This window comes from Sciurus carolinensis, chromosome 3, assembly GCF_902686445.1.
Source record: "Sciurus carolinensis chromosome 3, mSciCar1.2, whole genome shotgun sequence".
Lineage (NCBI taxonomy): Eukaryota > Metazoa > Chordata > Mammalia > Rodentia > Sciuridae > Sciurus > Sciurus carolinensis.
This window is the reverse complement of record NC_062215.1, coordinates 56,753,838-56,766,458: the sequence shown is the minus strand read 5'-3', so window position 1 is coordinate 56,766,458 and position 12,621 is coordinate 56,753,838. Positions and strand designations below refer to the sequence as shown.

The 12,621-nt window shown below is 41.0% G+C and overlaps 1 protein-coding gene across 1 annotated transcript in view; it reads right to left on the bottom strand.

Annotated features, from left to right (window-relative positions):
• The window catches only part of Ube2g1 (ubiquitin conjugating enzyme E2 G1), a 96,499-nt gene extending 84,727 nt beyond the window's left edge, over window positions 1–11,772 (bottom strand). The window contains exon 1 of the mRNA XM_047545082.1: window positions 11,391–11,772. Within this exon, the coding sequence (XP_047401038.1) occupies window positions 11,391–11,436 (46 nt within the window). The 5' untranslated portion in view covers window positions 11,437–11,772. The remainder of the gene's footprint in view (window positions 1–11,390) is intronic.
• Window positions 11,773–12,621: the final 849 nt, after the last annotated feature.

The following is a 12,621-nucleotide window of genomic DNA, read 5'->3' as shown; positions in this document are numbered from 1 at the left end:
AAAAAGAAAAAAATCTTGCTAAATAAGGTGACCTGCATTTGAAATCTAGTTCTGTCTCTAATTCTGTCATTTACCTGCTAAATAAACTTGGTGGGGGTTGTGGTAGGGACTTCTTGTGCTGAGGATGTAACTCAGTGGTAGAGTGCCTGCTATGTAGATGCAAAGCCCTGGGTTCAATCCCAAGCACCACACCACACAAACCACCAACAACAACCACCACCACCACCACCACCACCACCATCATCATCATCACCACCATCATCATCATCTTGCCCTAGGTTTTTTTAATTTTATTTTTACAGACTGCATTTTGATTCACTGTACACAAATGGGATACAACTTTTCCTTTCTATGGTTGTACACGATGTAGTTTCACACCATTGTAATCATACATGTACATAAGAGAATTAAGTATATAAAATAAATTTTAAGGCCAGGTATAGTGGCACACACCCGCAATCCCAGCAACTCAGAAGGCTGAGAAAGGAGGATTACAAGTTTGAAGCTAGCCTCAGCAACTTAGTGAGGCCCTAAACAACTTAGCAAGACCTCAAAACAAAAAAATGAAAAGGGCTGGGGATATGGCTCAGTTTGTTAAGCACCCCAAGTACCACACACACCCCCAAATTTTTTTTAATTACAAATTGCTGCCATCACCGGAGAGTTGTGTTCAGACTGTTCTTAGAACTTCATTTACTATTTACATCTGCAACAGGACTAGTTGTCTCTCAGTATTTACTTTTTAAAATTTGTCAAGTTTAGCTTTGTTTTATCATGCCAAATGTCTAATTACTGTTTTCTCTATAATGATAAATGCAAAGGTATTTTTAAGCATATAAACCAATGCTCTTAAGAGAAATGAAATCTTGATTCTGCTGTATCCAACTAGTCTTTTTCCTGTGAATCTTTCCCTAATTTCCCCAGCTTCCCCCAATATTAATCACTCCTTCCCAGTGCTACTTTCTATTCCCTGAAAATATGTGTGCCCCTGCAAGCTCATCCATATTTATAATACTGTATTATAACTTTGTTTACACAGTATTGCCAAATGTAGCACTTCAAGAAGGAATAACATACCTTTATATTCTCCCCTGTCTCAATGCAATTGTACATAGGGTTCAATAAAATTAAGATGAAATTTCTATCTCAAATTACAGATTTCTTGCCAGGCCCAGTGGTGCATGCCTGTAATCTCAGCCGCTAAGGAGGCTGAGGCAGGAGGATCAAGAGTTCAGTCAGCCTTAGCAAAATTGAAGTACTAAGCAACTGAGATCCTGTCTCTAAATAAAATACAAAATAGGATTGGGATGTGGCTCAGTGGTTGAGTGCCCCTGAGTTCAATCTCCCATACCAAAAAAAAAAAATTTGTAGATCTCTCTATTCCAACTTCCTTGCAAGTGTTAATATGACAACTAAGCTGCTGGTTTTAACTATGAATAGTAAGTTTTAAAAAGGAGTTCTCCATTTGAAAAAAGACTGATAACCTTCAGTTACAGGCAATAAACCAGTTAACAACAGATGTTAACAAGGATGTGGAGAAATTGGTATCGTTCCTTGTATACTGCTGGTAAGATTTATAAAATGGTAAATCCTTAGAGAACAATATGGAGAGTCATTAAAAAATTACAAATAGAAGCCAGGCATGGTGGTGCACACTGTAATCCCAGAAACTTGGGAGGCTAAGGCAGGAGGATCCCAAATTTGAAGCCAATTTCAGCAACTTTGCAAGGCACTAAGAAACTTGGTGAAGCTCTGCCTCAAAATAAAAGGGTTGATGATGTGGCTCAATGGTAAAGCACTTCTGGGTTCAATCACTAGTACAAAAAAAAAAAAAGTACAAATATAACTATCCAAAGTAATTCTTCAATTATAACATATGTAACATTCCAGTGGGGGATGTTGATAAGGGGAAGGCTATGTATGTGTCAAGCAGGAGGTATAAGGGAAATCTTTTTAGCTCCTGATAAATTATACTAAGAACCTAAAACTGCTCTATAATTTGTTAAAATTAAAATAGAACTACTATAAGATCCAGCAATCCCACTTCTGGGTATATATACAAAAGAAATCAAAAGCAGGGTCTCCAAGAGATATTTGCACACACATGTTCATAGAAACTTTATTCAGAAGAGCCAGAAGGTGGATGCACCCCAAATATCCATCTGCAGGTGAATGGATAAACCAAATATCATATATTCATGATAGATTATTATTCAACCTTAAAAAGAAAGGAAACCATGTCATGTGGTACAACATGGATGAACCCTAAGGACATTATGCTAAGTAAAATGAGTCAATCACAAAAAGGCAAATGATGTATGATTCTACTACATAAGGTATCTAAAATAGTCCAATTCATAGAAACAAGGAATGAGGGGGAGGAAGAAGCGATTTAATGAGCATACTTTCAGATCTGTACAATTAAAAAATTCTAGAGATCAGTTTCACACCAATGAATTGAGTAACTGCATGATTAGCCAGGCTCAGTGGTACATCTTTATAAATCCCAGTGGCTGAGGAGACTGAGGTGGAGGATCCCAAGTTCAAAGGCAGCCTCTGCAACCTAGAGAGGCTCTAAGCAATTTATTGAGATCTTATCTCAAAATAAAAACAAAGAGGTGGAGATGTAGCTCAGTAGTTAAGCACCACTGGATACAATCCCCAGCACCATAACAAAATTAAAAAATCCCTCCAAGATTAAAAATGGTTGAGATGGTAATTTTATGTCAATTTTTAACCACAAGAAAAAAAGAGGGCGGGGGGAGTGGCTTAGGGCTTCACTAAATTGCTGAGGCTGGTCTTGAACTTGTGATCCTCCTACCTCAGCCTCCCGCGTGGCTGGCATTACAGGCAGGCGCCACTGCACCTGGCTCCTCCCAGTTTTAGTTTTAATAGAACTACTTCTAAACAAAACCACTTGTAGAAGGAAATTGGGTAAGAAAAACTCTGAAGTTATCAATAAAGAAATAGTGTGGGGGGGGGGAGGAATACCAGTAGTCACATCACTTTGTTTTGTTTTTTTTTTTTTTTTTTTTTAACCTTTTCTGAAAAATTCTGAGGTTTAACAGTTCCCTGGGGCTCCTCTTCTAATGGTTTAAAGAGCACCCCCTGCCAAACACCAGTCTGTCCCTCACAACAAAATGGGGAAGAAAAATTCAAAACCCAAGTATTTAGCAGCTGCCTCTGCCAAGTGCAGAGTAGAAGCTGATATAAAGTTGCTGAAGCTGCTTTGAACATGAGATTCTCCTGCCTTAGTCTCTGGAACATCTGGGATTCAGGTCTTGGTTAACCAACAGGTTGTAATGACATCTTACTGTGCTTTCAATTTGCATTTTTCTAATGTCTAATGGTGTCGAACATCTTTTCATTTCTTTGCTACCTGTGTGTCATAAGCAAAATAACTGTTCATGTCTTTTGTCCATTTTCTAAATGGATGGTTTTTCCTTTTTTTTTTTTTTTTTTTTTTTAATACTGTTGGGTTCAGAGATTATACATATTTTAGGTACAATTCTTTGCCAGATACGTTATTCCAGGCTGTAACTTGTCTTTTCATCCTTTTATAATATGGTCTTTCACAGAACAAATGTTTTTAATTTTGATGATGTCCAGCTTATCAGTATTTCCTTTTATGGATCACGCTTTGAGAGTCAGTCATGTCTAAAAACTCTTTCACCTAGCGGTTGCTGTCTTTAAATAGAAACCCTAGTTAGTACATCTTACATAAGAAAAAGAAAAGGACAATGCAATTAAAGTGTATGCACATTCAAAAGCAAATCAAAACAGTGTCTCATCAAATAAATGGCATTTTTTAAAAATGTTTCAATTTTTTAAACTGTTATCTAAAAGCAAGTTTGCTTTATAAGAGTAAAGTAAGCAGGGAGTAGTAGTACATGCCTATTAATCCCAGCAACTTCCAAGGCTGAGGCAGGAGAAACAGGAGTTCCAGGCCAGCCTCAGACTGCCTTAGTGAGACCCTGTCTCAAAATAAAAAATAACAAGGGATGAAGTGTGGGTCTTTGGTAAAGTGCCCCTGGGTTCACTTTCCAATACCCCACCCACCCAAAAAAAGTAAAGCAAAATCAGTTACCAGGTAGAAATATAAACGGATTGTCATTCATACTTATTAACCAATAGGATAGATAAGTAAAGCTAAGAAAAGCAGAGAAAGAGCAGTTTTTCTTAGATTTAGAAATGGATATGAAGTTTAAAAAGATAACATAATTCCATTTACAAAAACTTTCTTTTCGTGTTGACGATATAACCCATCCGGTAGGGTGCTGGCTTTGGAAGCAGAAAGGCAGGGGTTCGAATCCCTAGCACCAAGTGGAAGAATTGAAGAAAAACTTTCTTTTCATAAATTTTCTAGGTTATAACTTCATAAAGAGGTATATGCATCTCTACAACAACAGCAAATTATTTTTTTTCCAGAAGTTTCTCTAAGGGCCAAAACCTATCAATGAAGGAGCACTTATAAACACTTCTGATTTGTTCAAATGACTCTATCCTATAACAGGGGAAGAAAAATTTAAATTGCTATATTTTAACAAATATTCTTTTTTCTGAAAAAGAATTTTATACTTTTTTGTTGTTGTTGTTTTTCCTGGCAGTGTTGGGGATTTAACCCAGGGCCTTCCACATACATGAAAGTCCTCTACCAATGAGCTACCCAACCCTTTTAATATTTTTATTTTGAGACAGGGTCTTGCTAAATTACCCAGCCTGGTCTCAAACTTGTGATCCTTCTGCCTCAGCCTTCCGAGTAGCTGGGATTAAAGGTGTATATTCACACCAGTCTCATTTTATTCTTTTCTTTTTTGTACCAGGGATTGAACCCAGGGGTGCTTAACCTCCTAAACCAACGGATTATAGGAGTGTGCCACCATGCCCAGCCTCATTTTATTCTTTATTCTGTCATTTATGTGTTCATACAAATAATTCATGCTTACTACAAAATTTGGAAAACATTTGCTTTTTCTCCTTTGTACTTTTCTATATCTGAAATGCAATTAAACATGTATAACTCCACTACGTTTACCTTGTCAGATTACTTCCAAAAGCATATACTTTCTCTGAAAAGTTATTTCCTACAAACCAATGAAAAATGATATTAGAAGGACCCTTAAAGGTCATCTAGACTCTAACAAAAATCTAAATTCTAACAAAAGTATTGTAATAATTTGGAAATGCCAAAATAGTCATTCTAAATTGATCTGAGCACATTGAAATAAAAGAACACTTAACATTTTACTTGCTTGAGGCAAGGTCTCACCCACATCAGAGTTTACCTACCAGAAGATGGCATACCCTCCCTGCCACAGCACACTTATACTAAGTACCAAAGAACAAAATAAGCAAAGAACTGAAATTCATCTTAAAAGTACAACCACTCTTCACCTGGCAAAATGGAAGTCAAAGAGTTCCGGGTGTATTACAGTGGTAGAGTGCCTGCTTAGCCTGATGAACTCAATGTTTAACACAGTAAAATAAAGGGTTGGGGTCAAAAAGCAACAAGAGGACCACCAAGTTCCAGGCCAGTCTTAGAAACTTAGTGAGGAACCTCAGTAACTTAATGAGATCCTGTCCCTAGACAAAAAATAATGTAGCTCAATGGCAAAGCACCGCTGGGCTCAATCCCTAGTACCAAAAAAATAAATAAAAATATTCACTAAAAAGTTAAGGCTTTTTTAGATTCTATAACAACACATCAAATGAATAATTCCTTAATGTTTCTTCAACTTCAGGAGCTGCAAATTATACAATACCATTTCCCCAAAATGTTTGCTTCATTTATGCTTTTTCTGTGACAGGGTATTCAGTACAATATGCAGTATCTGCATTATTTCTGAATTACTGTAATGATTTCTGGATATAAAAAGTATCAACTTCTGTTAAATAATTAGTAATTTGATGCAATGTAAATTTACTTGTAGAAATTTCTTCCATTTCTTTTTTTTGGGGGGAGGGGGTACAGAGGGTTGAACTCAGGGGCTCTCCACCACTGAGTCACATCCCTAGTTCTATTTTGGATTTTATGTAGAGACAGGGTCTTACTGAGTATCTTAGCACCTTGCTTTTGCTGAGGCTGGCTATGAACTGGCAATCCTTCTGGCTCAGCCTTCTGAGCCACTAGGGTTACAGGTGTGTACCACTGTACCTGGCTCTCTTCCATTTCTAAATATGTAGATTATCAACTTTTTTTTTCTTTTTCAACTTTTTTTAAAACATATTTTTAGTTGTAGATGGGTGTTTTTTTTAAAACATATTTTTAGTTGTAGATGGGTTAGACTAGATCCTCGGCACCACATATAGATAAATAAAACAACACCTTTGTTTTATTTATCTATATGTGGTGCCGAGGATCTAGTCCAGTGCCTTACACATGCTAGGCAAGCACTCTACCATCGAGCTACAACCTCAGCTCAATTATTAACTTTTAATATTATATCCCCATCACACACATCCTCTACTTTAAATAGAGTAATAATCAATTACTCTGTTTCTGCTTAGTTAAGATTGTTACTGGGACCCTGTGTCAGGGTGCCACTGTAGTCTAGAAAGGCCAACAAGAATAAATCTTTCTAACCCTTCCTTTGAATGGCCTAGGAATGGCGGGGCTGCTGATGAAACCCTTTAACACAAAACTTGGAACTGGGGTCCCTGGAGGTGGTTCTCCAAGAGAGAAAATAGTTTAGGGCACCTTACAGTGTAACTCAGACCATCTGCTTCACAATCACCTCTGCCTAAATGCTACTTTAAAAACTAGATTCCAGTCACATACTGTAGCACATGTCTATAAACCAGACACTGTTTCAAAAAAAAAAAAAAAAAAAAGGCTGGAGATGCAATTCAGTAGTAAAAGCAACCTGGGTTCAATACCCAGTAAGGGGTGGGGGGGGAATAAACCTGAACTCTAGGGCCCCATCAAGATATACATAGTAATAATGTTTGGAGGTGAGGTCAGGAATCTATTTTTAAGGACTTCTCAAATAATTCTATTGTACACCAAGTCTAAGAAACACTTCATCACAACCTGCTTACTTGGGTGGCCAGGAAACTGCAGATTTTGAAATTTTCCAGATTACTTTTAAATGTACAATCAAAATTTCTACTGTTGGGCTGGGGCTATAGCTCAGTGTAGAATGCTTGCCTTGCATGCACAAAGCCCTGGGTTCAATCCCTAGCACCATCAAAAAAAAAAAAAAAAGTATCTATTTACAACTAAAGAATATATTAAAAGAAAAAGATTTCTACTGTAAAAGACATTATTTTACCATTAGTGCATAAAAGAATTCTTCCTAGTTTTAGAATGTCTATGAAAATGTGGAATGCCTATGCATGCCTATGAAAACATAACTAATGAAAATCTTAAAAAAAAAAAAATGATTAAAAAAAGTCTTCATATTGCTTAAAACTGCTCATCATATAATAAAATTTGTATGGTTAGTGTAGGGAATGAGTTGAACTAATTCCAAATTTCTTTTCCATTAACTATCAACACCAAGAAAGCTTGGTGCTACCTTCCTCCAGTCTATGACACAAATTCAAAGGCATCTTCCTTGATTCTGCAGAATGTTGGCTGTAAACTGGCAATGATTAACATATACCTATTGTGCTTACATTAAGAATCTCACGCTCAGAGTATAGGTCAGTGGTAGCATTTTTATCTAGCTTGTGCAAGGCCCTGTATCCCAATTCCCAATACCACAGGCACAAAAACACTCATGATTTTAATATGTATTATTTTGTACAATAAATTTTATTAAAATGAGAAAACCAATTTGGGTAGTTACTGGATAAATTAATTTTGAATAACTTTTTAAAATCTTTTTTCATGACTGTCTCACTTATTATTTCCTGAAGAGCAATATACCCAATTAAAAAACAACTCTAAAAATAGTCTCTAAAATAAGATCCTGGTTCTAGAAACATCACTAGCAGTACCTGTGACCTTAGGCAAGTTATTTAACCTCTCTAAGCCTCTATTTTATTTTGAGAGGATTAAATGAGAAAATATATGTTAAGGACTCAGCACCTGGTACATGTCAGTACTCAGTAAACATTAGCCCATATATACATATACAAGAAACCTCTCTGGAAGGCACACAAGGGTCAATGATGGTACCTTCCATCAAAAGAACCTGGGGAGAAAAGATTATAATTTTTTTGTACTCTGTATTTTAACCAGTGTTTATAATTTAGCAAAAAAAGAAAAAGAAAGAACTTTTTAAAAACTGGGCTCTTGTGCTGAGGAATTTCTTAGTGTTTAACTTATTGCATAGCAAAAGTTGAATTGCTATTAATGAATTTGCAAAGGAGTAAGTCATAATCTAATAATACTACAAAGAAATATACAACCTATCTTATTTCATGAACCTGTTTTCTTACTTGCTTCACAATTACCATAATGGTCTTCACTAAAACACCTCAACTCACTGGTTTTCAACCTGGGATGATTTTTATCCAGGGGGTATTTGGCAATAGAGACATTTCTGGTTTTCATAACTGGGAATGTACTACTGGCATCTAGTGGGTAGAGGCCAGGAATGCTGCTAAACCACTTATAATTCACAGTATAAGCCCCCACAACAATAATCAGCCCAAAATATAATGGGTACCAAACTTGATAAAGCTGTGCAAACCCAAGGAAACCATTTCGCTTGATTCTGAAAGTAACCATGTTTTTCCCTACAGTGACAACACATCTGATAATTTCTCTCAGGTAATTAATTAAAATCCTTACCACTGGCAGACTAAGGGCAAAATAAATGAAGCTATTGTTGACCACTGATGCTGAAAGTTTCTGGAATTCTAGTAGCTAGAATGGCTTACAGGTTTATGTTATCCACTCAATCCAATACATTTCAAGATTTTTAAAGTATTTATTATCAAACCTTTCAAAAATTCACTCTAAGTGATTTCAATAGATTACAGTTTTTTATTCACTCCTGTTTTCAAGTGAAGAACATATACCAGTCTTCATGCTACTAAAGTAAAACAAGAACTTTAAATAGTTATCAAGTCTTTCCAAATAAACTTGATGTTTCTACATTCCAATTACAGTATCTTGACCTTCTGTTCCATTCATTAACATCCTTCAAAAATTAAAGAAAGTATAAAGAACAGTTCTACTGTTTGAGAAAGCAAAAAAAGTTAATTAGCAGCTAAGTGACTTTACCATGGAGACTTGAAAAAAATTACAAATTAAATCATTCTCTCCTCTGCCTTAAAGTATATTTTAATTCACCCTACCAGAAAGTCAACCATTAAATAAAGAGCACTTTGAGAAGTGGTCTATCGATATCTGGAATATTGTTAAAAAAAAAAAATGAAACACAAAACTAAAGCAAGTTTTCACTAAAATCTGGAGCTGGTTCACAAACAGGAAAGTTTTGTTTTTTTTTTTAATATATTGCTACTGCTATTAGTCATATTTTACTTTCTTAGTAACTGCGAACTTCTTTTGCACCTTTTAAAATGTTTATCTTTTCCATTATGTAAGAGTTGAGCTACTCGGGAGCTTGAGGCATAAGATCACAAGTTCAAGGCCAGCCTCCCGAACTTGGCGAGACCACCCAAGTCTCACCTCCGTCTGAAAAAAAAAGTCTGGGTGGCTCAGTGGTAAAGCGCTCCTGGGTTCACTCCCTAGTTTGGGGTGGGGGAGCTGGGGAGTTGAGTACTGTTTTAATATTTAGTACTTTATATTAGTTCACCTCATAATAAAAAATTATTCTGGGGTCATAGCTCAGTGGTAGAGCGCTTGCCTAGTATGTGTGAGGCACTGGGTTCAATTCTCAGCCCCACATATAAATAAATAAATAAATACATACATACATACATACACACATAGATGTCCATTGACAACTAAAAAAAAAAATTTAAACAACTTATTCCGATTAAAGAATTCTTAGAGGACAACAGAAAACCTTAATCATTTTCTCAAAAAAAGACATAAAAGGAAAGTTTGCAAATGTAAGGTGCAATAAGGTTGCTATATTTCTATTGCTTTTCTAACACACTACTCCTAGTGGCTTTAGTATCATTAGAACTTCTCCATTCACTTCAAGCCAGTCCCGCTGATCATCTAGAACTTTAATACTTGTCCAAACCTGCTTGCTCATGGTCTAATAATAAACTTAATTATACAATCTGTAACAGCCCCCGAAAACCTTTTCCTTAAGAAGCCACAAAGGTGATTTAACTAACACCTCAAATTCACAATCCATTTCAAAGACAGATTTCTTCATTCCAGCCTTAGGTTTCTGCACCCAGTGCCAGCGGAGCCTGGCTGCAGGATACGTAGGGGGAAGATGGCTTGAACCAGGAATGACACTTGCGGGGCGTTGGACAGCAGGGGTAACTGCTGGTTCATCTCTCTTTAAATCTGGCAGCACGTGGGGCTGCATTGTGAAGCCACCAACCCGCCTCCCCCCTTCCACTCCGCACACGTACGCCTCCAGCGCGCATGCTCGGCTCACACAGTCCTAGCAGAGTAGGAGCCAACCCCCTAAAAAGTCAACCTGGAAGCCGCAAACGGCCGGGAGGCCGGGACAATGGGGGAGGGGGGCGCACTCCTCCGGAGAGGATGACCCGGCCGCCGCCCCTAGTCAAGAGCCTGCGGACGCAGTCCCGGGGGTCTGCTAGCCTGCACTGGAGCCTGAACTGCCGCGAGCACAAAGCCCGAGCCGGCCAGCGAGCCGCTGTCCTCAGTGCCCGCTCCTACCCTCCCCCAGTCGGGCGGCGCAGCCGGAGCCGGTGCCAGGCGGAGGCAGGCGAGGCGGCGTCCCGCACGCCGCCGGGTTCCCGGGCACTGCGCGCCAGCGCCCAGGCCGCCCCGGCCGCCGCTTTTGTTGTGGGCCGTAACTCCGCGGACCCGGCACTGCCCGGGGAGAAGTTTTGCTCGTCTCCCCTATCCCGCCCGGCTCCACTCCTTTCGCCCACTCTTGGCCCCCACTGCCCGGCACCGCTCGGACTCCGGAGCCAGGGACTCAGCCGCGCTGGGCCCAGACGCTCCTGCTGCTCGGAGGTCCGGCGGCCTCCGCCGCACCTGAGCCCCGGGAACCGCCCCTCAGAGAGGGTCAGCCTGGCAGGGGATCCACGGCCCCTCCCCCGCAACGCCCCACCGAATGGTGGGGGAGGGGGGCGACCACCCTCCCACTTCCCGGGAGCCAGGCCCCGTCCGAGGGCCGAGGAGGGACGCGTCCCCGCCCCCAAAACCCTCAGTGAGCCGGGCAAGAAGTGCTGGGCCCCGCTGGGACCCAAACCCGTGCTGCCCGCCCTCGCAGGCCTGGACCCCTCGCCGCCCGGCCTCTGGCCGAGAGGAGGGAGGAGGCAGCAGGCACGGCTGGCCGCGATCGCGGCCCGGCCAGGCGCCCCGCCGCCCGCCTGCTCACCTGCCAGCTGTCTTCGCAGTAGCAGTGCCGACTGCAGCTCCGTCATCCTCCCCGCCAAGGGCCCGGGCCGGCGCCGGGGCTTCCGAAGGGCTGGGGACAGGCTCTGGGGGCGGCTGGAGCTGGGTGTACTGAGGAACACGGGCCCCGCGACCGGATCGCGGAAGCCAAGGGACGCCGGGCTGGGGCAGCGAGAGCGGCGCCTCACTGCCGGTGCGGGTCCGCTCGGTTCGGCTCCTCTCACAGCGCCTCACGCCCGGAAGGGGAGGGTACCCGGGCCGCCGCGGCGCGCACTGGGACTTCGCTCGCCCGCTTCCCTCCTTCAACACGCCCGTCGGCCCCACCGGTGCCTTCCCCCGCCACTGCCTCACTGCGCGCAGGGCCTCTCCGCGCAAGCGCGCTGAGCTTGCCTACTTCGGAAGCTGCCCGTCCGCTAGCCCGACCCCCTGGCTCCCTGCCCCGCCTCCGGCGGTGGAGCTCCGCCCCCTGCGCGCTGTAAGCCTGGCTGCCGCCATCTTGGGAAGGTCCACGCCCCGCTGGCAGCCAAACCCTCAGCTGGTAGACGCCCCGCGGACGCCATGACAAAGAGGTCGCGAAGGGTCAGGACCCCGCCTCTAGTTTGAAGCAAGTGGTCTCGGAGGCTAAAAGAAGCAGTAGATGTAGAGTTGTTGGCGTATCCTGCAGCCGTCAAACTCGACTCACATGGTGTGCAAATTAATCATTGTTAGCCGAACTTAATGCTGGGTTCCCCGTTTTAAGCAACCATCAAAATAGAGAATATATACTGATAATTCACTTTTCATGAAGAATGCACAAATTCTTGAAATAAGGAAAATATTCTGTATTTCATAATATAAAACGTTTAAATAAATCAATAATAACACTCCATTGAGTAAGGTGAGTTAAGACTAGCAAAATCTGACATATGTAATTCAAACTGGCATCCAGAAAGGAACCTACTATGTAAAATCGAGGTTCGAGGGTCAAGGTTTAGAAAAAAATTCAGCTTTACTCCGCCCTATGTCCTCTTCCCCATTCTATCAGTGTTGTGCCTTTCGAACAGTCTCAATATATAGAACAGAAGAACAACCAACACCTAGTGACCGTTGAATTTCTGTTTTTTCAACAAATGTTTATTAAATGTTTATTAATAAACATTTAAACCATCTATATACTTGGACCTAGAAGACTCAGAGAAACTCAGTGTGGGAAGACAGCTCTCTTTCTACCCTCA